Source organism: Saccharomyces kudriavzevii (genome assembly GCF_947243775.1).
Source record: "Saccharomyces kudriavzevii IFO 1802 strain IFO1802 genome assembly, chromosome: 7".
Classification (NCBI taxonomy): Eukaryota; Fungi; Ascomycota; class Saccharomycetes; order Saccharomycetales; family Saccharomycetaceae; genus Saccharomyces; species Saccharomyces kudriavzevii.
The window spans coordinates 564133-585643 of NC_079278.1; the positions used below are offsets into that span (position 1 = coordinate 564133).

The 21511-nt window shown below is 38.0% G+C and overlaps 10 protein-coding genes and 1 non-coding gene across 11 annotated transcripts; 5 read left to right on the forward strand and 6 right to left on the reverse strand.

The window, feature by feature from the left end:
- Window positions 1–152: 152 nt before the first annotated feature.
- IMO32 (Imo32p) lies at window positions 153–1178 on the forward strand (the record flags this gene model as incomplete). Its single annotated transcript, XM_056228042.1, has 1 exon — window positions 153–1178. One exon carries the CDS (start codon window positions 153–155, stop codon window positions 1176–1178), a length of 1026 nt encoding a protein of 341 aa, XP_056087804.1.
- Window positions 1179–1997: 819 nt separating this feature from the next.
- GSC2 (1,3-beta-glucan synthase GSC2) lies at window positions 1998–7676 on the forward strand (the record flags this gene model as incomplete). The annotated part of the gene is made up of 1 exon (XM_056228043.1): window positions 1998–7676. One exon carries the CDS (start codon window positions 1998–2000, stop codon window positions 7674–7676), a length of 5679 nt encoding a protein of 1892 aa, XP_056087805.1.
- A 295-nt stretch (window positions 7677–7971) lies between these two features.
- On the reverse strand, window positions 7972–8709 carry TIM21 (Tim21p; the record flags this gene model as incomplete). The annotated part of the gene is made up of 1 exon (XM_056228044.1): window positions 7972–8709. One exon carries the CDS (start codon window positions 8707–8709, stop codon window positions 7972–7974), a length of 738 nt encoding a protein of 245 aa, XP_056087806.1.
- An 872-nt stretch (window positions 8710–9581) lies between these two features.
- On the forward strand, window positions 9582–10444 carry RPL26B (60S ribosomal protein uL24; the record flags this gene model as incomplete). The annotated part of the gene is made up of 2 exons (XM_056228045.1): window positions 9582–9600; window positions 10080–10444. The coding sequence occupies 2 exons, from the start codon at window positions 9582–9584 to the stop codon at window positions 10442–10444; spliced, it is 384 nt and encodes a 127-aa protein (XP_056087807.1).
- A 442-nt stretch (window positions 10445–10886) lies between these two features.
- Window positions 10887–11237, reverse strand: SKDI07G2890 (uncharacterized protein; the record flags this gene model as incomplete). The annotated part of the gene is made up of 1 exon (XM_056228046.1): window positions 10887–11237. One exon carries the CDS (start codon window positions 11235–11237, stop codon window positions 10887–10889), a length of 351 nt encoding a protein of 116 aa, XP_056087808.1.
- A 251-nt stretch (window positions 11238–11488) lies between these two features.
- SKDI07G2900 (uncharacterized protein) lies at window positions 11489–11797 on the forward strand (the record flags this gene model as incomplete). The annotated part of the gene is made up of 1 exon (XM_056228050.1): window positions 11489–11797. One exon carries the CDS (start codon window positions 11489–11491, stop codon window positions 11795–11797), a length of 309 nt encoding a protein of 102 aa, XP_056087809.1.
- Window positions 11798–11964: 167 nt separating this feature from the next.
- Window positions 11965–12684, reverse strand: CAX4 (dolichyldiphosphatase; the record flags this gene model as incomplete). Its single annotated transcript, XM_056228051.1, has 1 exon — window positions 11965–12684. One exon carries the CDS (start codon window positions 12682–12684, stop codon window positions 11965–11967), a length of 720 nt encoding a protein of 239 aa, XP_056087810.1.
- An 850-nt stretch (window positions 12685–13534) lies between these two features.
- Window positions 13535–13798, reverse strand: ACB1 (long-chain fatty acid transporter ACB1; the record flags this gene model as incomplete). Its single annotated transcript, XM_056228052.1, has 1 exon — window positions 13535–13798. The coding sequence occupies one exon, from the start codon at window positions 13796–13798 to the stop codon at window positions 13535–13537; it is 264 nt and encodes an 87-aa protein (XP_056087811.1).
- Window positions 13799–14493: 695 nt separating this feature from the next.
- Window positions 14494–15162, forward strand: ORM1 (sphingolipid homeostasis protein ORM1; the record flags this gene model as incomplete). The annotated part of the gene is made up of 1 exon (XM_056228053.1): window positions 14494–15162. One exon carries the CDS (start codon window positions 14494–14496, stop codon window positions 15160–15162), a length of 669 nt encoding a protein of 222 aa, XP_056087812.1.
- Window positions 15163–15449: 287 nt separating this feature from the next.
- Skdi_7.trna19S lies at window positions 15450–15531 on the reverse strand. Its single transcript has one exon. It is a non-coding gene; the product is annotated as a tRNA-Ser (tRNA).
- Window positions 15532–16075: 544 nt separating this feature from the next.
- On the reverse strand, window positions 16076–19957 carry SKDI07G2940 (uncharacterized protein; the record flags this gene model as incomplete). Its single annotated transcript, XM_056228054.1, has 1 exon — window positions 16076–19957. The coding sequence occupies one exon, from the start codon at window positions 19955–19957 to the stop codon at window positions 16076–16078; it is 3882 nt and encodes a 1293-aa protein (XP_056087813.1).
- Between the last annotated feature and the right edge of the window lie 1554 nt (window positions 19958–21511).

Sequence of the window (21511 nt, forward strand, 5' to 3'; positions counted from 1 at the left end):
ATTCAATTCATTAGAATTATCAAACTGAAAACGGCAAAAGAAAAAAAAAGGACAGAAAGACAAACACACTAAATAAACTATAGCGCACGTGCACAATTTAAAGCTTCAGGAATTTAAGACGTTACAACCAAGTGCAGACTAGGAGAGCCGCAATGATCATGAATAAGGCCAGTGTTCTCGCACGGTACGGAATGATACGTATGGAACAATATGCGATCCGAAAAAGTGCAGGTTTCCCAACCATTAATCAGTCAATCCATGCCTTTCACTCGTTGGCGAGGGCGCAACAGCAGAAACAAGTTCTGCTGGACCTTTCATATGACATAATCAAGAGAAATGCGCTAAAAGATGGTCATAACGAGACGCCAAAGCCGCCCATTATTATACTGCACGGCCTATTCGGTAACAAACTTAACAACCGAAGCATTGGCCGAAACCTCAACAAGCAATTGGGAAGGGATGTGTACCTGCTAGATCTAAGAAACCATGGGTCCTCATCGCACAGCCCGGTACATAATTATAGCGCGATGTCGGAAGATGTGAGGCATTTCATTGCAAAGCACAGGTTGAACGCCCATGGAGGGCCTATTATAGTAGGTCACTCGATGGGTGGTAAAGTCGCGATGATGCTGGTCCTGAAGAACCCGAAATTGTGTTCTATGATGGTCTGTATAGAAAACGCTCCCGTGAGTTTACGCCCTAACGCCGAGTTTGTGGACTATATCAGAGCGCTGATGGAAATCGTTAATGACAACGGCAAGACTATCCAGACACTAAAGCAGGCAGACGAATACCTTGCGGGGAGAATTGGCGGCAATGAGCTAGTGAGACGATTTCTGCTAACGACTCTGAAAAGAGTCACGATAGACGGTTCGTCGCCTTCGTCATCGTATACGTTCCAAGAACGTATTCCCCTATCGACGCTAAAAGACGCTATCGTTAAAGGGGAGATCGCAGCGTGGCCTTTAGATCCCGCCCATGAACGATGGACGGGGCCTGCGCTGTTCATAAGGGCCACGCAGTCGCATTACGTGGTCGACGAGTATCTTCCACTCATCGGCGCGTTTTTCCCACGGTTTGAAACACGTGACATCGATGCGGGTCACTGGGTTAATGCGGAGAAGCCTGGAAGATGTGCCGAAACCATCGCCGATTTCGTGGAGCGGCACGAGGATTGAAGGCAACCAACCACACAGGAGCAGGTAGCTGTAGTCGGTGGCTGTGCGGTAGCTGTGCGGTAGCCGTGGCCCATGACTTGCGGAGAACTGTGAGGATGGTGGTGGGGTATGGGCCATGCCGCGCCAATGTAAAGGCCTAGTATCCTCAAATCGCCAAAAGTGATGATGCTGATGCGACGCACACGATAAGATCGGCATATTCTACAGTGGCTGTTCTAACATGGAGTCGTGGCTAAAGATATTTGCGCGGTACGGTGCAGATGTAGGTGTGTGTACATATGTATATATAAAACAAGCCAGAACAAAACGGGACAGAACGACGCAGCCTCGTTTTCTTCGTTTCTTTTGTTACCTGGTTCAACTTTCACTTTGTCCATCGTCAAAGCACAGAAACACAGTTACACAAGGAGTGGGGGCACGAGATCTCGAAATACAAAAGAAAAGGACTACATCGGGTACTTTTTCGTTTCTACTTTTCTGATTTCCACTAATATACTTCCTCTAAGAAGAGAATTTTATAAGGTACTGCATTTTATATATATATTATCTGTGTTTTTTCATACATATACTCCACACTCAGAAGCACACTACGCTCTGCTCGACCCAAATCCTTTGTTTATTTTTACATCTTTCTTTTTTGGTTTTTCCTTTTTTTTTTTTGGTGCTTCCTCGATATATTGCTGAAGACTAGAGGTTACAAAGAACGCCGCATATACCTTTTTTTGCAGGCGTATAGAAGAAGTTACAAAAGAGCCAAGAGAAACGGGACTTGGACCCATTTCAAAAATTCAAAACAAAAATTACTAAATTGTCGCAGTTATGTCCTATAACGATCCCAACTTGAATGATCAGTATTATGATAATGGTAATGGGAATGGTGACGGTAATTATCCTACGTATGAAGTGACACAAGATCAAAGTGCGTACGATGAGTATGGCCAACCTATTTACGCGCAAGGCCAACTGGATGATGGTTACTACGATCCAAATGAACAGTACGTTGAAGGTGCTCAAGTTCAAGGGCCCGCTCAGGCCCAAGACTCTTATAATAACGATGCTGGCTACTATAGCCAGCCTCCTAATGTGATGAATCCATCTTCTCAAGATGGAGAAAACTTCTCAGATTTTAGTAGCTACGGTCCTCCTTCTGGTAGTTATCCTAACGATCAATATACTCCCTCACAAATGAGCTATCCTGATCAGGATGGCTCTTCCGGAGCCTCGACGCCTTATGGAAATGGTGCAGTTGATAGCAACGGCCACTATTATGATCCTAATGCCATTGAAGCGGCTTTACCAAATGAGCCTTATCCAGCCTGGACTGCGGACCCTCAGTCTCCCCTGCCCATCGAACAGATCGAAGATATCTTTATAGATTTAACGAATAAATTTGGATTTCAAAGAGATTCCATGAGAAACATGTTTGACCATTTCATGACCCTTTTGGATTCAAGATCCTCTAGGATGTCCCCCGAGCAGGCCCTTTTATCTTTACATGCTGATTATATTGGTAGTGATACTGCCAACTACAAAAAATGGTACTTTGCTGCTCAACTCGACATGGATGATGAGATCGGGTTCAGAAATATGAAATTGGGTAAATTGTCAAGAAAGGCAAGAAAGGCTAAGAAGAAAAATAAAAAAGCCATTCAAGAAGCTAACCTTGAAGATACTGAAGAGACTTTGAACCAAATAGAGGGTGATAACTCCTTAGAAGCTGCTGACTTTAGGTGGAAGACAAAGATGAATCAACTTTCTCCATTTGAAATGGTTCGCCAAATCGCTTTGTATCTATTATGTTGGGGCGAGTCAAACCAGGTCAGGTTTACTCCCGAGTGCCTTTGTTTCATTTACAAATGCGCTTCTGATTACTTAGACTCTCCACAATGTCAACAACGTTCTGACCCCTTGCCAGAAGGTGATTTCCTAAACAGAGTGATTACTCCTCTGTACCGATTTATTAGAAATCAAGTTTACCAAATTTTGGACGGTCGTTACGTGAAGAGCGAAAAGGATCATAACAAGGTCATCGGTTATGATGATGTAAACCAACTATTCTGGTATCCAGAGGGTATAGCCAAAATCGTCATGGAAGATGGAACGAGACTGATTGATTTACCGGCGGAAGAGCGTTATTCAAAGTTGGGCGAAATCATATGGGATGATGTTTTTTTCAAGACTTACAAAGAGACTCGTTCTTGGTTACATCTAGTCACCAACTTCAACCGTATTTGGATCATGCACATCTCGGTTTATTGGATGTACTGCGCTTATAATGCTCCGACTCTTTACACCCATAACTATCAACAATTGGTGAATAATCAACCTCTGGCAGCTTATAAGTGGGCCACCGCAGCATTAGGTGGTACTGTAGCATGTTTGATTCAAATTGCTGCTACTTTATGCGAATGGTCATTTGTTCCAAGAAAATGGGCTGGTGCTCAACATTTGTCTCGCCGATTCTGGTTCTTATGCATCATCCTAGGTATTAATCTCGGGCCGGTAATATTTGTTTTCGCTTATGACAAGGATACCGTATATTCCACTGCCGCCCGTGTTGTGGGTGCTGTTATGTTTTTCGTTGCTGTAGCAACACTTGTTTTTTTCTCGATAATGCCATTAGGTGGGTTATTTACATCGTATATGAAGAAATCTACAAGAAGTTATGTCGCTTCACAGACTTTCACCGCGTCTTTTGCTCCATTGCATGGCTTAGATAGATGGATGTCTTATTTGGTCTGGGCAACGGTTTTTGCTGCCAAGTATGCAGAGTCGTATTTCTTTTTGATTCTATCACTAAGAGACCCAATTAGAATTCTGTCCACTACTTCCATGAGATGTACTGGTGAATACTGGTGGGGTGATAAAATCTGTAAAGTGCAGCCTAAAATTGTGTTAGGCTTGATGGTCGCGACAGATTTCATTCTGTTCTTTTTAGATACTTACCTATGGTACATCGTCGTTAACACCATTTTCTCTGTTGGTAAATCTTTCTATTTGGGTATCTCTATCTTGACCCCATGGAGAAATATTTTTACCAGATTGCCCAAAAGAATTTACTCAAAGATTTTGGCTACTTCTGATATGGAGATTAAATACAAACCGAAAGTTTTGATTTCTCAAATTTGGAATGCTATCATTATCTCCATGTACAGAGAGCATTTATTGGCCATTGATCATGTACAAAAGCTACTGTATCATCAAGTTCCATCTGAAATTGAAGGTAAAAGAACTTTGAGAGCCCCTACTTTCTTTGTATCTCAAGATGATAATAACTTCGATACTGAATTTTTCCCCAGAGATTCGGAAGCTGAACGTCGTATATCTTTTTTCGCCCAATCTTTATCTACACCTATTCCCGAACCACTTCCAGTTGACAACATGCCAACTTTTACTGTATTAACTCCTCACTATGCTGAAAGAATTTTATTGTCATTAAGAGAGATTATCCGTGAGGATGATCAATTTTCAAGAGTCACTCTTTTGGAATACCTGAAACAACTACATCCAGTAGAATGGGACTGCTTTGTTAAGGATACCAAAATTTTGGCTGAAGAAACTGCAGCGTATGAGAACAACGAGGAAGAACCCGAAAAGGAAGACGCTTTAAAGTCTCAAATCGATGATTTGCCTTTTTACTGCATTGGTTTTAAATCAGCTGCGCCTGAATATACCTTACGTACGAGAATTTGGGCTTCTTTGAGGTCTCAAACTTTATATCGTACCATCTCTGGGTTCATGAATTATTCAAGGGCCATCAAGTTACTTTATCGTGTGGAAAACCCAGAAATTGTTCAAATGTTTGGTGGCAACGCCGATGGTTTAGAAAGAGAACTAGAAAAAATGGCAAGAAGAAAGTTTAAATTTTTGGTCTCTATGCAAAGATTGGCCAAGTTTAAACCTCATGAACTGGAAAATGCTGAGTTTTTATTAAGGGCTTATCCAGACTTACAAATTGCATATTTGGATGAAGAGCCACCTTTGAGTGAGGGAGAAGAACCAAGAATTTACTCTGCTTTGATCGATGGTCACTGTGAAATCTTAGAAAATGGTCGTAGACGTCCCAAATTTAGAGTCCAATTGTCTGGTAATCCAATTCTTGGTGATGGTAAATCTGATAACCAAAATCATGCTTTGATTTTTTACAGAGGTGAATATATTCAGCTCATTGATGCTAATCAAGACAACTACCTGGAAGAGTGCTTGAAGATCAGGTCTGTCTTGGCAGAATTTGAAGAATTAGGTATTGAACAGATTCATCCTTACACTCCTGGTTTGAAATATGCGGATCAGCCAACAAATCACCCTGTCGCGATTGTCGGCGCTAGAGAATACATTTTCTCTGAGAACTCTGGTGTTTTGGGTGATGTGGCTGCTGGTAAAGAACAAACTTTTGGTACATTATTTGCTCGTACTCTAGCACAGATTGGTGGTAAATTACATTATGGTCATCCAGATTTCATCAATGCAACATATATGACGACAAGAGGTGGTGTTTCTAAAGCACAAAAGGGTTTACATTTGAACGAAGATATTTATGCTGGTATGAATGCCATACTTCGTGGTGGTCGTATCAAACATTGTGAGTACTACCAATGTGGTAAAGGTAGAGATTTGGGTTTCGGTACCATTTTGAATTTCACCACAAAGATTGGTGCTGGTATGGGTGAACAAATGTTGTCCCGTGAATATTACTATTTGGGTACTCAATTACCTATCGATCGTTTCTTGACGTTCTATTATGCGCATCCAGGTTTCCATTTGAATAACTTGTTTATTCAATTATCTTTGCAAATGTTTATGCTGACGTTAGTAAATCTATCTGCTTTGGCCCACGAATCTATCATGTGTATTTATGATAGAAACAAGCCAACCACTGATGTTTTGTATCCAATCGGTTGTTACAACTTTCAACCTGTAGTTGATTGGGTGAGACGTTACACATTATCCATTTTCATTGTCTTCTGGATTGCTTTCGTCCCCATTGTCGTTCAGGAGTTAATCGAACGTGGTTTATGGAAAGCCACCCAAAGATTCTTCCGTCATATTTTATCCTTATCACCAATGTTTGAAGTTTTCGCCGGCCAAATCTATTCATCTGCGTTATTGAGTGACATTGCTATCGGTGGAGCCCGTTATATTTCAACAGGACGTGGTTTTGCCACGTCACGTATACCGTTCTCCATTCTTTATTCAAGATTTGCTGGTTCAGCTATCTACATGGGGTCAAGATCGATGTTGATGCTATTATTTGGTACCGTCGCGCATTGGCAAGCTCCGTTATTATGGTTTTGGGCATCACTATCTGCTTTAATTTTTGCGCCGTTCATCTTTAATCCGCACCAATTTGCTTGGGAAGATTTCTTCCTAGACTACAGAGATTATATTAGATGGCTTTCAAGAGGTAATAATAAATATCACAGGAATTCATGGATTGGTTATGTGAGAATGTCAAGGTCTCGCATAACAGGGTTCAAGCGTAAACTGGTTGGAGATGAATCTGAAAAATCTGCGGGAGATGCAAGCAGAGCTCATAGAACCAATCTGATAATGGCAGAGATTATACCGTGCGCTATTTATGCAGCAGGTTGTTTCATTGCCTTCACATTCATTAATGCACAAACTGGCGTCAAGACTGGTGAAGATGGTACAGTGAACTCTGTTTTACGTGTTATTATTTGTACCTTGGCTCCTATTGCTGTCGATCTCGGTGTTCTATTCTTCTGTATGGGTATGTCTTGTTGTTCAGGGCCTCTGTTAGGCATGTGTTGCAAGAAGACAGGCTCCGTAATGGCAGGCATTGCACATGGTGTTGCTGTTATTGTCCATATTGTTTTTTTTATTGTCATGTGGGTTCTGGAAGGTTTCAGTTTCGTTAAAATGTTGATAGGTGTTGTTACGTGCCTACAGTGTCAAAGGCTGATTTTCCACTGTATGACGGTATTGTTGTTGACCCGTGAATTTAAAAATGATCATGCTAACACAGCCTTTTGGACAGGTAAGTGGTATGGTACTGGTTTGGGATATATGGCATGGACTCAACCAGCGAGAGAGCTGACTGCCAAAGTTATCGAGCTCTCTGAGTTTGCTGCAGATTTTGTCCTGGGGCATATAATTTTAATTTGTCAACTACCGATTGTTTGTATCCCCAAAATAGATAAATTTCACTCTATCATGCTATTTTGGTTGAAACCATCTCGTCAAATTCGCCCACCAATTTATTCTTTGAAACAGGCACGCCTACGTAAACGCATGGTTAGAAGGTATTGCAGTTTATATTTCTTGGTTTTGGCCATATTTGTTGGTTGTATTGTTGGTCCAGCTGTTGCTGCATCTCATGTTCCACATGATCTCGGATCTACGCTGAAAGATACTTTCCACAACCTAATTCAACCAAGAAACACATCCAACAACGATACTGGCTCTCAGATGTCTACCTATAAGAGTCACTACTACACTCATACGCCATCTCTAAAGACTTGGTCAACCATCAAATGATTTTCAAAATTTAAAGTTTTCTGTACCTGACCATGGTACATATATATAAATATATAAATACATAAATATCTCCCTATTATTATTCTTATTATTCGGTTCTAGAGCAATTTCTTAAGGTTTCTCAAAAATTCCCCTTTTCGCTACATGTCAAGTTCTGACAGGAATTTGAGTACAAATTTCATCTTATTTATGTGTAAGCACGCACGCATCACCTATGATACGAAAAGGAATCATGCTAAAACTAAAATTCATATATGAATATTTACATTTTGAGCAACTTTATCAAATTCCGCATCTAATCCTTTCTAGGACCCCATCTTATACCTAGAAAGCCTTTCGAATCAGAGACTGAATTCAATTTTGGCCTGACCAAATAATAACGCTTCTCTCCAGGGACATCGACATACATATTAATAAAGTCAGGTCGATAGTTCTTCTTGGATTCTTTGGCCTCTAAGTGAACCAACGCTAGTTTTTTTTTTGATTCAATGTGAAATCTCATATAATGGTGTGTCCTACCTTCTTTATCTATTTTCTTTTTTGACACGATCGGTCTATTTCTTGTCCATTTGTCATTTGTTATAAGTTCACCGTAAGCCTTCAGTCTTTCCTTCCCCGTAATTCCGTCATTGCACTGCAGTAAACTTCTTACATCTTTGTTTTTCTCTACCATAGAAACTGCTCTATTGAAAAGTTGTGTGTCACCTGAAGGAGAAAATAGCTCAGAAAGAATTAAATAAATAACAATACTAGATATACCAACGGCTCCTATGACAAGTATACCCGAAAAAGTAAATGTGGAGGCAGATTTTACTTGAGGCCACAGCGATTTATGCTTACTGTCAGCTTTGTTATCCTTCTTGTCTGATGTTGCACCAGTGCCAGTACTGAATATTCTTGCCCTACTTGAGAACGTCTTTCTGAGCAATGATGTACGTGATATTACTTGTGAAATTAAGAGGGCATTAGATCGAGGTAGCAAAGGCCTCTTACATCCTAAACGAAGCAAAAATCCGGACAAGTTTGAGTTCATTCTGTAACCTTATATTCGAGAAAACAATATACTGCCGCTTTAACCACGTTTGAAAAATCAAAACTTAGATCTATAGTTATGGTATGATAACTTCTTCCCGAACGACAGAAGCATTAGTCTTTGTAATGGCCTAAACGAGTTGAACATGTTTTTATTGCATTTTGCATTCTGTATTCTGTATCCTTTATTTATTGGAGTGTCCGAAAGATCCCAGTAAAAAAAAACAAAAAATCTTCAAGTCAAGACAATGATTTGGGATGTAGTTCCCAGAAAATAGCGACTAAAACAAATTTATTACCTACTTAGTACAATGGCAGCATGAAGTAAATTTTTGATCTTTTTATGTCCGGGTTCGATTCCAGCCTTGAATGCCATGTTCTTTTTTATCTCTCTTATATTGATAAAAAAAGAAAGGGGCAGGAATGAGGGAAAGGCTGGTGAAGACTGATTCGATTCTACAGTCTTTTACTAACTAAGACTTCGCCATTCATAAGAGGAACACACCTAATGAAAGGTAAGTTGGAGAATTTTCTTTTACTAATGAAAAGCTTCAATTGTATTTTCCCGTTTACACCTGTGCCTCCACTGTATGTTTGGGTGGATGTAGGACAACGTCAGGTTTTTTGATTATTATTTTTGCCGTCATAACTGGAGGGGACTCACGCGCTAGGATTTTCAATTGTGAAGTGCCTAGCATGAGCTTCCAATAGATGGTGGCCGGTATGTGATGGAAGTCCCACACGTTTACACACATGGTGTTTGAGACTTAGTAACAATACAAGGTATTTGATTAATGTTCTGAAGGAATATCCCGTTTTTTGAGTATATTTTCTAGAAAGAATAGTAACGGCAAGACCAAAGATATATCAAAAATGGCTAAGCAATCTCTAGGTATGTTTGGAGGATACAAGTAAGCGTAGAACGCATGAGTGAATTTCCATCCACGTTGTTATGATGATATAAAGCATAAAAGAAGAATAGCTGATCACTTTTGAATTTAGAATAAAGTATGAGCACCAATAGGACCTGGGAAGCCAAACAATATTTCTGACTATGGCAATTTCAGCCATCACCCGATGATTCAACAATTGAAGATTTTTGAATCTGCTTAGTGTAGACATAAGTGCAGATATCCAGAATAGGACTGAAAAACATGCAACACCGAGAAAAAGCAGAAGAGAAGGCAACAAATCATGTTTGAATATGACTGTAGCAGAACAGCAACTATTGTTGATTCAAGAATGTGGAGTGCGCCGGAAATGTCGAACTGTATTATAGCATACAACATCAAATGTAGAATGAAATTCGCACACTGTAAAGAGAAGTTTTGTTTTTACTAACAATTTTTTTTATTTTCATTTTTTTAACAGACGTTTCCTCTGACAGAAGAAAGGCCAGAAAGGCTTATTTCACTGCCCCATCCTCCGAACGTCGTGTTTTGTTGTCTGCTCCATTATCTAAGGAATTGAGAGCTCAATACGGTATCAAGGCTTTGCCAATCAGAAGGGATGATGAAGTCTTGATTGTTCGTGGTTCCAAGAAGGGTCAAGAAGGTAAGATTTCATCTGTTTACAGATTGAAGTTTGCTGTCCAGGTTGACAAGGTCACCAAGGAAAAGGTCAACGGTGCTTCCGTTCCAATTAACTTGCACCCATCCAAGCTTGTTATCACCAAATTGCATTTGGACAAGGACAGAAAGGCTTTGATCCAAAGAAAGGGTGGTAAATTAGAGTAAACTAGCTCAATTTTGATATAAATCGTACAAAAAATACAATAAATAAATCCTGTGTTTCTTTTATATATTTTTCATCAAATTCAATTTAGTTTAGTTTAGTCTTTAAAAAAAAATAAAATTGTAATCTCTCGCTCGCACTTTCCTTCTTTTTTTTTTTCTTGGGCGCTAAAACGTAATTGATATATATATACGTATGTGACCAGTTGCTCAAAACTGGGCAAAAGGAAGAAAGGGAAGAATTTAACATTAAAAAACGTGATTATTTATTATTAGTACATTTATGACAGTATATACATGATCCTTGAAAATGCACCATTCTATGCGAATAAATACATATACAAGAAAGGGGTTATCAATTGATTATTCAGCAGTTCCGAATAGGTGAGATAATGAGGAGAGGGAGGAGGGAAAAGAATACTTGACTATATTGACTTGCGGGTTCTTATATACTGCTTTTAGCCCGTTGGATTTTTGAAGCAGTACTAGACACAATGATTTTTTCATTGTTCCTACCATTGGAGCTTCTCGTAGGTTTGTCCCGCCCTTGAGACTTACTTCTTTTCAAGTCATTTTCAGCGGCAGCTTTGATCAAATCGTGTCTTGTAATTTTACTAGGGGAACTGTTGCGTCGAGAACTTTTACCGCTTGAGACTGTATTGGTGAGGGAAGTTATTGGCTTGACCATAAAGGAAGAAACGATGGAGCGCATGAACGAGTTACAGTGTTTACCACTGTTGTCATCAGAGTTTGCCGAGTCACCCGTTCTTGAAACTTTGGTCGGTGTGAGTAGCATTACGTGTTATTTTAATTTAAAGAAGATTAGTCCTGCTTTTTTCTCCTTTTCACTACTGGTTTTAAGTTTTTTCGTCTACTATAAGGTTTTATGTATAAGGGTATGTTGGTAACCGTAAATACTCTAGCCATTGCCAATATAATCAAGAGGAGAGAGTGTGTTTATATTTATACGTTCCATTTATTGCTCCCGAAAGCATATTCCATCTTTTCTTTTGCAGTCCCTTCATTTGTAAGCCAGGTGTGGGTGACATGTTAAATCCGTGGTTTTCTCTCAAGCTTTTCCGCACCATCTATTGTGTTCGAAAACTTTGCTGCTATCCGCGGAAAAGGGTTTTTGTTCCGCCGCAGGATGTCCTTCTCGAAAAGAAAAAGTTCACCCGCGGCGCGCTCCTAAAATCCGGGCGGCAGTTCTCTCATTCCGCGGAACAATCAAGTCCGCGGCAACAAACAGTGCTATCTCCGCAGACAATTGAACTACTGCATCTTCAATTTTCGCATTGCAACCTTTCTACGTGTAATGTCACGGCCCTTTCTGATTACTGTCACTATACACATTGACCTGGAGAAAGAAGAAGAAGGTGTTTCTGATCATCAATTGAAGAGAATACATATGTATATTTTGTATGAGAAATACAAGCCAGCTTCGCTGCTAGATTCTATCTAAGTCTACAAAAACTCAAGATTACTTGCGATAACATGGCAAAGGATGGGGTGGTAGTGTAAACCTAGTCTTTTTTGAAATTATCACTGGAAGGTTGCATGGATATTCTTTTCCAATACAGTTTGTGACTCTCTTTTAACGTCACCGGCGCCAGGTTGTAAGAATCTGTCATGTAAAATAACTTGGCGATCCGCAGTTTCAAAAACCAATTAATTAAGCCCAGTTCCCTTATGACGCCAAGGATAAAAAAATAGACCGAGCCTGCCAGTGCTCCAACGCTAAATCCCATGATCACTTGGTCCAAATTGTGGTAGTGCAAGTAAACTCTAGAAAAGCAAACGCAGAACGACAGTAAAGCTAATCCGCTGGAAAAAATGCATTTTTCGAAAAAGTTTAGGTTTCTCCATAGGGTGTATATTTTCAAGGAGTTATAAGCAAAACAAAACCCCATGAATTGGGAGTGTGCACTGGGCATCCCATACCCAGATCTTATAGTATCATTTTGGAATGATGCACCAAACGATACCGGACGTGGTTGTTTTATTATGTTCTTGATTACGTTGTTGAAAATCTCATTCATCACTTGCCCAAAGGCTACAATGCAGGCTTCTAACTCTCTGGTGATGATGAACCACGACAAATAAAACGCCAGTACTAGGATGGGCATTAGCGAAAAATATGCACTTAAGAATGATAGGAAGTCGTGGGAATCGTAAAGAATGTATGTGTCATCGAACGGTATGACATTTGGGTTTGGATTTATCGCGGCGGCAGTACTGTTCATGATCTGACCTGATTCGAACAAACTGTGATGTAATTCAAATGTATGATAAAATAGGTGGCAAAAAAAAGAAAACAAAAGAAAAAAAACCTAGAGAAAAAAAAAATTTGAGACGACCACAGCGATAGTGACTTTATCCAGTACTAACGTGTGTTGAGCAACTGGTTATGTTTATCACACGTAGCGCTTTCTGAGCAGGCAAGTTTTTTTTTTTTCTTTCTTTCTACTTTTCCAACAGGAAATTTTACGTTGCCGAAAACCCGAACTCTCCCATCCATCTACAGCGTGAGGACAAGTTCCTCATTTTACTGTAGAAAAGAGACAGGAAAAAGCTATGAAATTACAAAAGGTGGGTCAGTGTATATATTTCGCCTAAAGGGTCGCTTTGTCTTTGTGGTTGGATGTCGTCCACATGATTCACTGGTCTGTGCAATGTTAACTGTGCTGTTTTTGCCACCGTTAGATGAAAGTGTGAAGCAAACTGAAGCCACGAAAATAATATAGAGTGCAGGTAGGAATACACATGAAACATTCAACCTCTGAGTAATTTTAACATAACCGCTTGGTCTTGCTGTTCATTGCGTGCACTAAATAAGGCGGGCATGCATTACACATAAAATTCCTTAATTACGATTCGGAACTATAATTAACCGCTGATAGTTTAAATAAAACGAAAAAAGACACGCACTTTCAAACATAACCACGCCCCGTCCCGGATGAGAGTAGAACGGACTATGGGCACTTATGGAAATATCTAATTTATGTAGATGCGGCATATAGAGATATAGCAAATGAAATAGCAGCAAGAAAAGCTAAACTGGGGTTTCCTTACGTGGGCCGGAATTTCTCCTTTCTAAGAGGAGTACTTGGCGATCAGCTGATCAACAAGCTCGATGTATTCCTTTTCGGCATCTTCCTGAGATTTGCCCTTCAAGCCTTCCCAGGCTTCCCATTTGTAACGGTCCTTCATGTTGAAAATACCCGGCTTTTCCTTGTCATTGTCACCCACAGTAGCTTGCTTGTAGAGAGCATATAATTCTAATAACTCATCGGTGGAGGGTTTTGTTGGCAGCTCGTTGACAGCCTTAGCCTTTTCTTCGAATAATTGTGAAACCATTTTGCTACAACTATAAACTTTTCGATCGTGGTCAGTATATCTCTTTTTTTTTTTCTGATTTTCACAACCTACATTCCATAAAACATGCAGACCCCTTAGAGAACTCAAATGATTTGAGCTATATATATAGCGGCCATTTGGGAATTGGCCTGGAGCTGTTGAGTTTGCGGACGTGTCAGATAGCGCGTAGAGCCGCCGGCGCCACCCATCTTCAGGCACCCAGGACGTCTCTATCGACGGCTCATTTCCAATAGGACGTTCCAGTACGAGGGTTTGTGGAATGTGATGAGAATATAACCAAGGCGGGCACTTTGCAGTATGCTGTGCTTCGACCCAAATTATTAGTTAGCTTGTATCGGCGCCGCCTTTTAGATCCTCTAGATGGAGTTAAGGATTAGAGGCCATTTTGGGCCCAGTCAACGTTACCCGACCAATGTCGGGTATAGCTAAATGCCTATGTTTTTACTAAAAGACCTTTAAAAAATTACCACGAGATCGTGTCTTCCTTCGGCTTTAGCAAGGTTTGATGAATATAACGAAACAAGATTTAGGATTGATCGGAAGTGGTTTCTCTGCGTTTAATCTCTTTTTAAATTTCATCAGCTACCTTTCATAGCTGCCTGCATATTCTTTCTTCCCAAAAGGTACAGTTGTTCCCTTTTTAGCATTTTCTTGCATATTTATCCAGTCAATTAATGACCGAATTGGACAATCAAGGAACTGCTTCGGCAATTTCCGACTCTTATAGCCGAGATCAAACAGAACTAAAGCCGTTTCCTTCTGCAGGTAGTACTTCATCGTCAATTAAAACAACAGAACCTGTGACGGATCATAGAAGAAGACGTTCCTCCAGTATAATTTCACATGTGGAACCAGAAACCTTTGAAGATGAAAACGACCAGCAACTTCTACCAAATATGAATGCTACATGGGTAGACCAACGTGGTGCCTGGATCATTCATGTGGTTATTATCACACTGTTGAAACTTTTTTACAATTTGTTTCCTGGTGTTACCGCGGAATGGTCATGGACTTTGACTAACATGACTTATGTTATTGGGTCCTACGTTATGTTCCATTTGATTAAAGGTACCCCATTTGATTTCAACGGTGGCGCTTATGACAATTTGACAATGTGGGAACAAATTGATGACGAAACCTTATATACCCCCACGAGAAAATTTTTGATCATTGTACCAATTGCCCTATTTTTAGTCAGTACTCATTATGCTCATTATGATTTGAAGCTATTCTCATGGAATTGTTTTTTGACAACGTTTGGTGCCATTGTTCCGAAATTACCTATTACTCATAGATTGAGAATTTCCATACCAGGTATCACAGGTCGTGCTCAAATTAGTTGAGCTTTAACTTGCTTCGACCTGTGCATGTTTTTTTCGCCTTATCTATATTTTGTAGGTCAAATAGCTAATGCCAATGGATCTGGAAATCTTGTCTAAGGAAATGAAAAAATGAAGAATAAATCTGAAAGAATCTAGACTGATCGTTTCAAATAATCTATTTACCTCATGTAGTGATAAGCCATATTTTAAGATCTCAGGACCATTAGTAGTGATATTCCACTTGCAGATTCTTGATGACATTGCAAATGCCTATCATTCCTGGCAATGACGGAGAAAGAAAAAAGTAACGACAACTGCAGGACTCGAACCTGCGCGGGCAGAGCCCAAAAGATTTCTAATCTTTCGCCTTAACCACTCGGCCAAGTTGCCTTTTTTCATGTTAGATTCATGATTTAATTCTCTTTATTCTGTATGAATCAATACATGAGTTGATTCACCTTATACCTTATACTGCTGTTGCCAAAAATGTTGATAATTAGTAGTATTAATTAAGAATAAAAAGCAGAACTCTTTCTTATACTATATAAGAGAGGTATATAAAACACACGCCGATTGGACATGTTAAATATGTTCAATATAATAATAACCTAGGGAATCTACCATAAGTTCAATGTAACGACTCATATCATTTATATATAAATTCCAAGTTGATGTTCAATTAATGGATCTTTGATTTCAGTTAACCCAACTCTCTGAACAGCTCGTTTAGCATTCCTTCATCCTACCAAAGATACGACATCTGTGTAACATATACGAAGTACACTTTAGAATACAATCTGAGTACTTCAGATAGTAATGATGACTAGTTATGTGAATAATGATGAACCTACTTGTTCCAACATGCTCCCTTAAAGATATATTATTGTACTTCAACAGATATCCGCTGTGTGTTGAGACCTTAATTAATTAGTTATCAATAGTCTGTTGAGGCCAAAATATCCTGTGATGTTATCTGATTTTTTAATACTTTTATGAATCTTTCAAAATCAGAGATTGATACTGGTTTTGTAAGTAAATCTGCAATGTTTTCTTTGCCAGTGATTTTTAACAGTTTTATAACCTTCTCCTTGATTTTCTCTTTTATTATTTCCGTTTTTATCCAAGTGAATTTTTCTTTAGGTTGTTGATAACTACGGTTTAAACTTTGAATAGAGGGTTTCGAGTCAGTGATCATGACAATGTTTCTATTATCTCCTTCTCCTAGTTCTGTTAAGGTTGCCTTCAGTGTCTCTGAGTCTGCATAACCTTCATAGATTGCATGAAGTTCTGCTTCAGTTGAGGATACACATCTATTTGTACTTTTGTTGGAATAAATATTGTAAATATTCCTTCCGTACCATATTATAACTCCAATTCTTGATTGTGCATCATATTCTGATCCTACTGAAGCATCTGTAATACCGATAATTTTCTTGTCTTTATCAAGATCCCGATCATAGTGTATTCCAATGTTTTTATGCCGTGCGAGATATTGAATTATTTTGTAGATCATGTAAAAAACCTGTTCATGAGGATAGTTTACCAATCTAGCTACCTTTTTAACAGCAAATTCAATGTCATATCTGCATTTGTATCTAACGTAGTTTAGTTCACCTAGTAATTGTTGTAGCTTCAAAACGCCCTGTCTGAATTCTTTATCAGACATCTGGAGTTCATCCTTCTTAGGGTCTATTTTGTAAGTCGATGTATGTGGAATTGAACTTTTTCTAACCTTTTCCAATTCCTTTTTGTATTTTTCAATCATTCTTTCTATGAATGACTTTAATGTTAAGTCAATAGTACCAAGTTTTTTGTTGTATACTAAATCCATTCCTAATATGTCTGTGTCAAGTACATCATCTATTAGGGTCCCTGTAATTTTCAGTTCGAAATTACTTTCTAGTTCATTTATGAATTCATCCAATCTTTGTTCATCATCTGCTGCAATAACACAGTCATCAACATAAACTGCAATCATTAGATTCTTATCCTCGGATTGATATAATCCTGGAGTATAAGTGTTATCTTTTAATCCAATACTATTCAAGTATTGTCTTAGATGGTCGTTCCATTCTTTAGGACTCTGCTTAAGACCATACAATGCTTTATTGAGTTTAACTACACATCTCCTGTCATATGGATGCGGAATGTATATTTCTTCTTCCAATTTAGCATATAAGAACGCATGATTGATGTCCAAAGTTTTCATAAACATATTTCTGTTGTTCGCAATCATTAGAAAGATTTTAATATGATTGTGATTTAAGGATTCCGTAGCTATTACGTTGTAAGTGTCAGGTGTCTGAATATCACCTCTACACACAATCCTTGCTTTATAAATACCATTTCTTTTCTTTGTAAAAATTGTATTTGTGGGAATTATTAATTTATCAGGAATTTCTGTCCTGTTATACTTGATTTTCATATCAAAAACCTCCATATCTATGAGATTATGCAATTCTTTATGATATGCTTGTTTGTATTCATGTTTTTCTTTGAGATCTGTATTTTTTGTAATAGCTTCATTATAATAGATGGCTCTAATTTTCGGTGTTGAGCTTGTTTCAGTATTATCTGGAACTAATTTAACTCTATTTTTCTTTAGACGTTTTTTGTCTCTTTCAAATTTGTGACCAGCAGGATTATTGTTTTCAACGTGTCTCTTTCTTTTTCTATTCAAGGAACCAAATGTTTTACTCAAGAATGCAGTTTTATCAGCAATTGCTCTTGATGCGTCATCTGTTTCAGTTGTGGTAATTGAGGTTTCTAACGTAGTATTTGACTCTTGAGTTTCACTACTTTGTTCCGATTTTACCAGCTTTTCATTCTGTTCCTTTGATGAATTATTTTCATTAGAGTCGTTTAATGTCCCTGCCTTATTATTGTTGTCCACACTATTCTCAAGCGGGGTCGGGTGATGATTTTCACCATCATTATTGTCTTCATTGTTTGTTGAATAATCATCAGTATGATAATTATTGACGCGTTCTACCGTTTTTATAGGTAAGTTCATATCGTTTGTTTTCAAATCAACTTCATTTTCTGGACTTCGAAATTTAACGTTTCTTTCAATGCTCCCTTTTTCAAGAGGCACTGTGTCATGAACTGATTCAACAGACGGTTCAACAGATCGTTCCTGTTGTGATTCTATGATTACACTATCTGTTTTATTATTTTTTCTTGTAACTGTAACTGAGTCAGTTGTAGGATGATGGGAACTATAATCGCTCTCATCATCTGATAATTCTTTGTAGTTTATTTCATTACCACTGATCTTCCTTTGCATTCTGCTAGCAATATTACCATCATTATTGATGTTTATAGTATTCTGGCTTCCAACAAGATTTTCTTGTATTGCCGTGGGAATTCTATAAACATTTTCATCGAGGATATCTTCATCAGTAGTACTTGATTTATTTATTTTGTTTCGATCGCTTTCAGTAGTGATCTTTTCTTTTAATTGAAGATCTGAATCTCTATCCATGTTTGTCACATGATCGTATTCATCTTCTTCTGATTCTTCTATGTTAGCGAAGACGTAGTCTAAATTTCCTTCTAGATTATCACTAGGAGATGGATATTTAGCATTAACTTCGATCTGAGCCAATTCTTCTGTGGTAAACAAGTCTGTAAGTAGTGTAACTCGTTTATGATCATCTTCGTAATTTTCCAATGCATCATATAATCTTGAAACAGCATCTGAGCTTTCTGCTTCATTGAAGGTATCTGATCTACTTTGATCATCTAGGTATATGTTCTGTGTGTTCCTTAATATTGGATCCACTGCATAGTCTGGAATTGTGTAATTATCTGAAGTGACAATTTTTTTAATAGATGGTACAAAAAATTTGTATCCATGACTATTAGGATCTTTGCATAATATTATAGCACTAAGTCCTGATGGTTCTAGTTTGTTGTGTTTATGATTCCAAATTATTCCTTGTTCTCCGAAGGGTAAGAAGGACATGAATCTCACTTTAACAGGTTGACTAGAGATCGCCTTTAAGGGTAGTTGACCTGTGGTCTTGTTTTCTAAACAATTGCGTACATTGGTAGCAGATGTTACTGCGTATTCCCAAAATTTAATACGTAAGTTACTATGTTTTAACAAGGTTGTTGCATCAGTAACAATGGTTCTGATGTATCTTTCTGCTCTTCCGTTGGCAGCATGATCTTGTGTAGCGGAAAAAATATGATGAATTCCTTTTGAAACAAAATATTTTGCTATCTGATCATTTGTAAATTCAGTTCCTTGGTCTGAATTGATTTCTCTGACTTTTCTGTCAAATTGTGTTTCCACATACTGAATATTCTTCTTGATCTGTGCTAAGATAGTTTCAGCATTTTTGTTAAAATGTGTGGAGGTGATGCAATATCTTGTATTGTTATCAACCATAATAAGCATGTATCTTTTCGTATCCGAGTTCGAGTTTGATACTGGACCAAAGATATCCATGCACCACGATGAACCCGGTTCATGATCGATACTGTGTTCGTTCATGGATCCAGCATAATGGTTCCTTCTCGTGGCTTTTGAAACCTTACAAGTTTCACACCAAAATTCATTTGGTTCTTTAATTAAATCAATATTTTCTTCGTAATGACTATGTTTAATGGAGTTTTCAATTCGTTGAACTCCCGTATGTCCCATTCGTTTATGAGCATCTTTTAAGCTTATAATTTTGGGCTTCATTCTTATTTTTTTAAAGGAAGTTGGTTGTATTGCATTGATTTTAAAATCATGTGGAGGATGATCAATTAAGTCATCCATTTTTACGTGAATAATTCCATCTTTTACATGAGTTTTAATGTTCATGTCCTTGTTTTCCAAGGTAGAATAGTTTTTGCTTAAAACCAGATCGGTTTCTTTAGCTAACTCATAACCACTGATAATTGTAGTTTCTTCTTCAGGAACATAATGAGTTAATAAGTAATCATCGTTTGTATTACATTTTATTTTGATGTATCCTGATCCTTTAACGGGAACTGAGTTGTCTTTTCCAATACCAAAGAATTTCACTTTTTCTTTGTTGTCTTCATAATCGTGTAACAAATTTTTATTATTCGTAATATTGACACCTGAACCAGTATCAATAATGACTAGGTTTTTGTTTGAACCCTTTTTGTTCTTCCTCTTTTGTTTTTTCAAAGGTTTTGACTGGGTTTGTGCCAGTTTTAGTGTATTCTTTTTGGGTTGAACCTTGCGAATAATTACCTTTTGAGTAGCTGAACGTGGTAGGCCTAAGCTCTCTGTTTGGCTTCAATTTGCAGTTTACTGAACTGTGGAAGACAGACTTACAATATCTGCAGTCTTTTTCTATATGATCAGAACTGATAGGTCCCAAATCCCTTACTGCCTCAATAACAGTGTTAACCAATAATTCTTCGTATCTCATGTTCTGATCAATTTCATGATTGTACAAACGTTGTTTAACTGGATTTCTCAGGGATTCATGTAAGGTTCCCAGAATCGCTTCCTTCAAGTATTTTGCAAGGTTTGGACAGTTCTGACAGCATTCTGAAAATACCCATTTTTCCATTAAAACCAATTTTTGAAGTTCATTCATTAATAGTTCAGAATCTCTACATGTTGTGTCAACCAAGACCTTCTTCCAAGCCTGTGATGTTTTTTCTAAGTCGTAAATGTTCTGATATTTAATTTTTAGATTATGAATGATTCTAAAAATGTCGGATGTGAATGTGTTCATGACATCTAAGCTGTCAGTAAGTCCTTCTTTGATAATCTTACATAAGATTTCATTTTCACGAGGATCAATGTTTTGAATATCCTTATCAAAAACATCATCAAATTCATATTTTTTAATGTATTGCTGAAAGTTGTTTAAGAAGATAGGAACGTTTCCAATGTTACTCAATTTATGATAAAAAATCGAATCCTTCGGATAAAACTTCCTGTTTTTTAAGGTGAGCGTATCGAACAAGAAATAGGTTCCAGTAGCATCGATTTGAGCATGTAAGATATTAGTAATCTTCTCAAGTTCCTTTGCCTTTATCCTGTTTATTAACTTTTGGATTTTTTCTTTGACCTTCTCAATTGTTTCACTGTTTTCTAACACTTGTTTGACTACAGTTCTAACGTCATCCGTTTTTGAAAGCTTTTCTTCCTCTTGTCTTAAAACATTCAGAATACGTTTAAACTTTGTTAATTCCTTCAAATCTTCTTCCATTTGGTCATCTTCAATAGAAAGATCTTTTATTGATAATTGAGCACTGTGAACAGTATCAATCGTTTTGACTTTAGATTGAACCTGCGTAGAAATGTTGTCGTCAGTAACATTTCTTGTCTCATCCCTCACTGGGGTCGCCATGTTGATAATTAGTAGTATTAATTAAGAATAAAAAGCAGAAC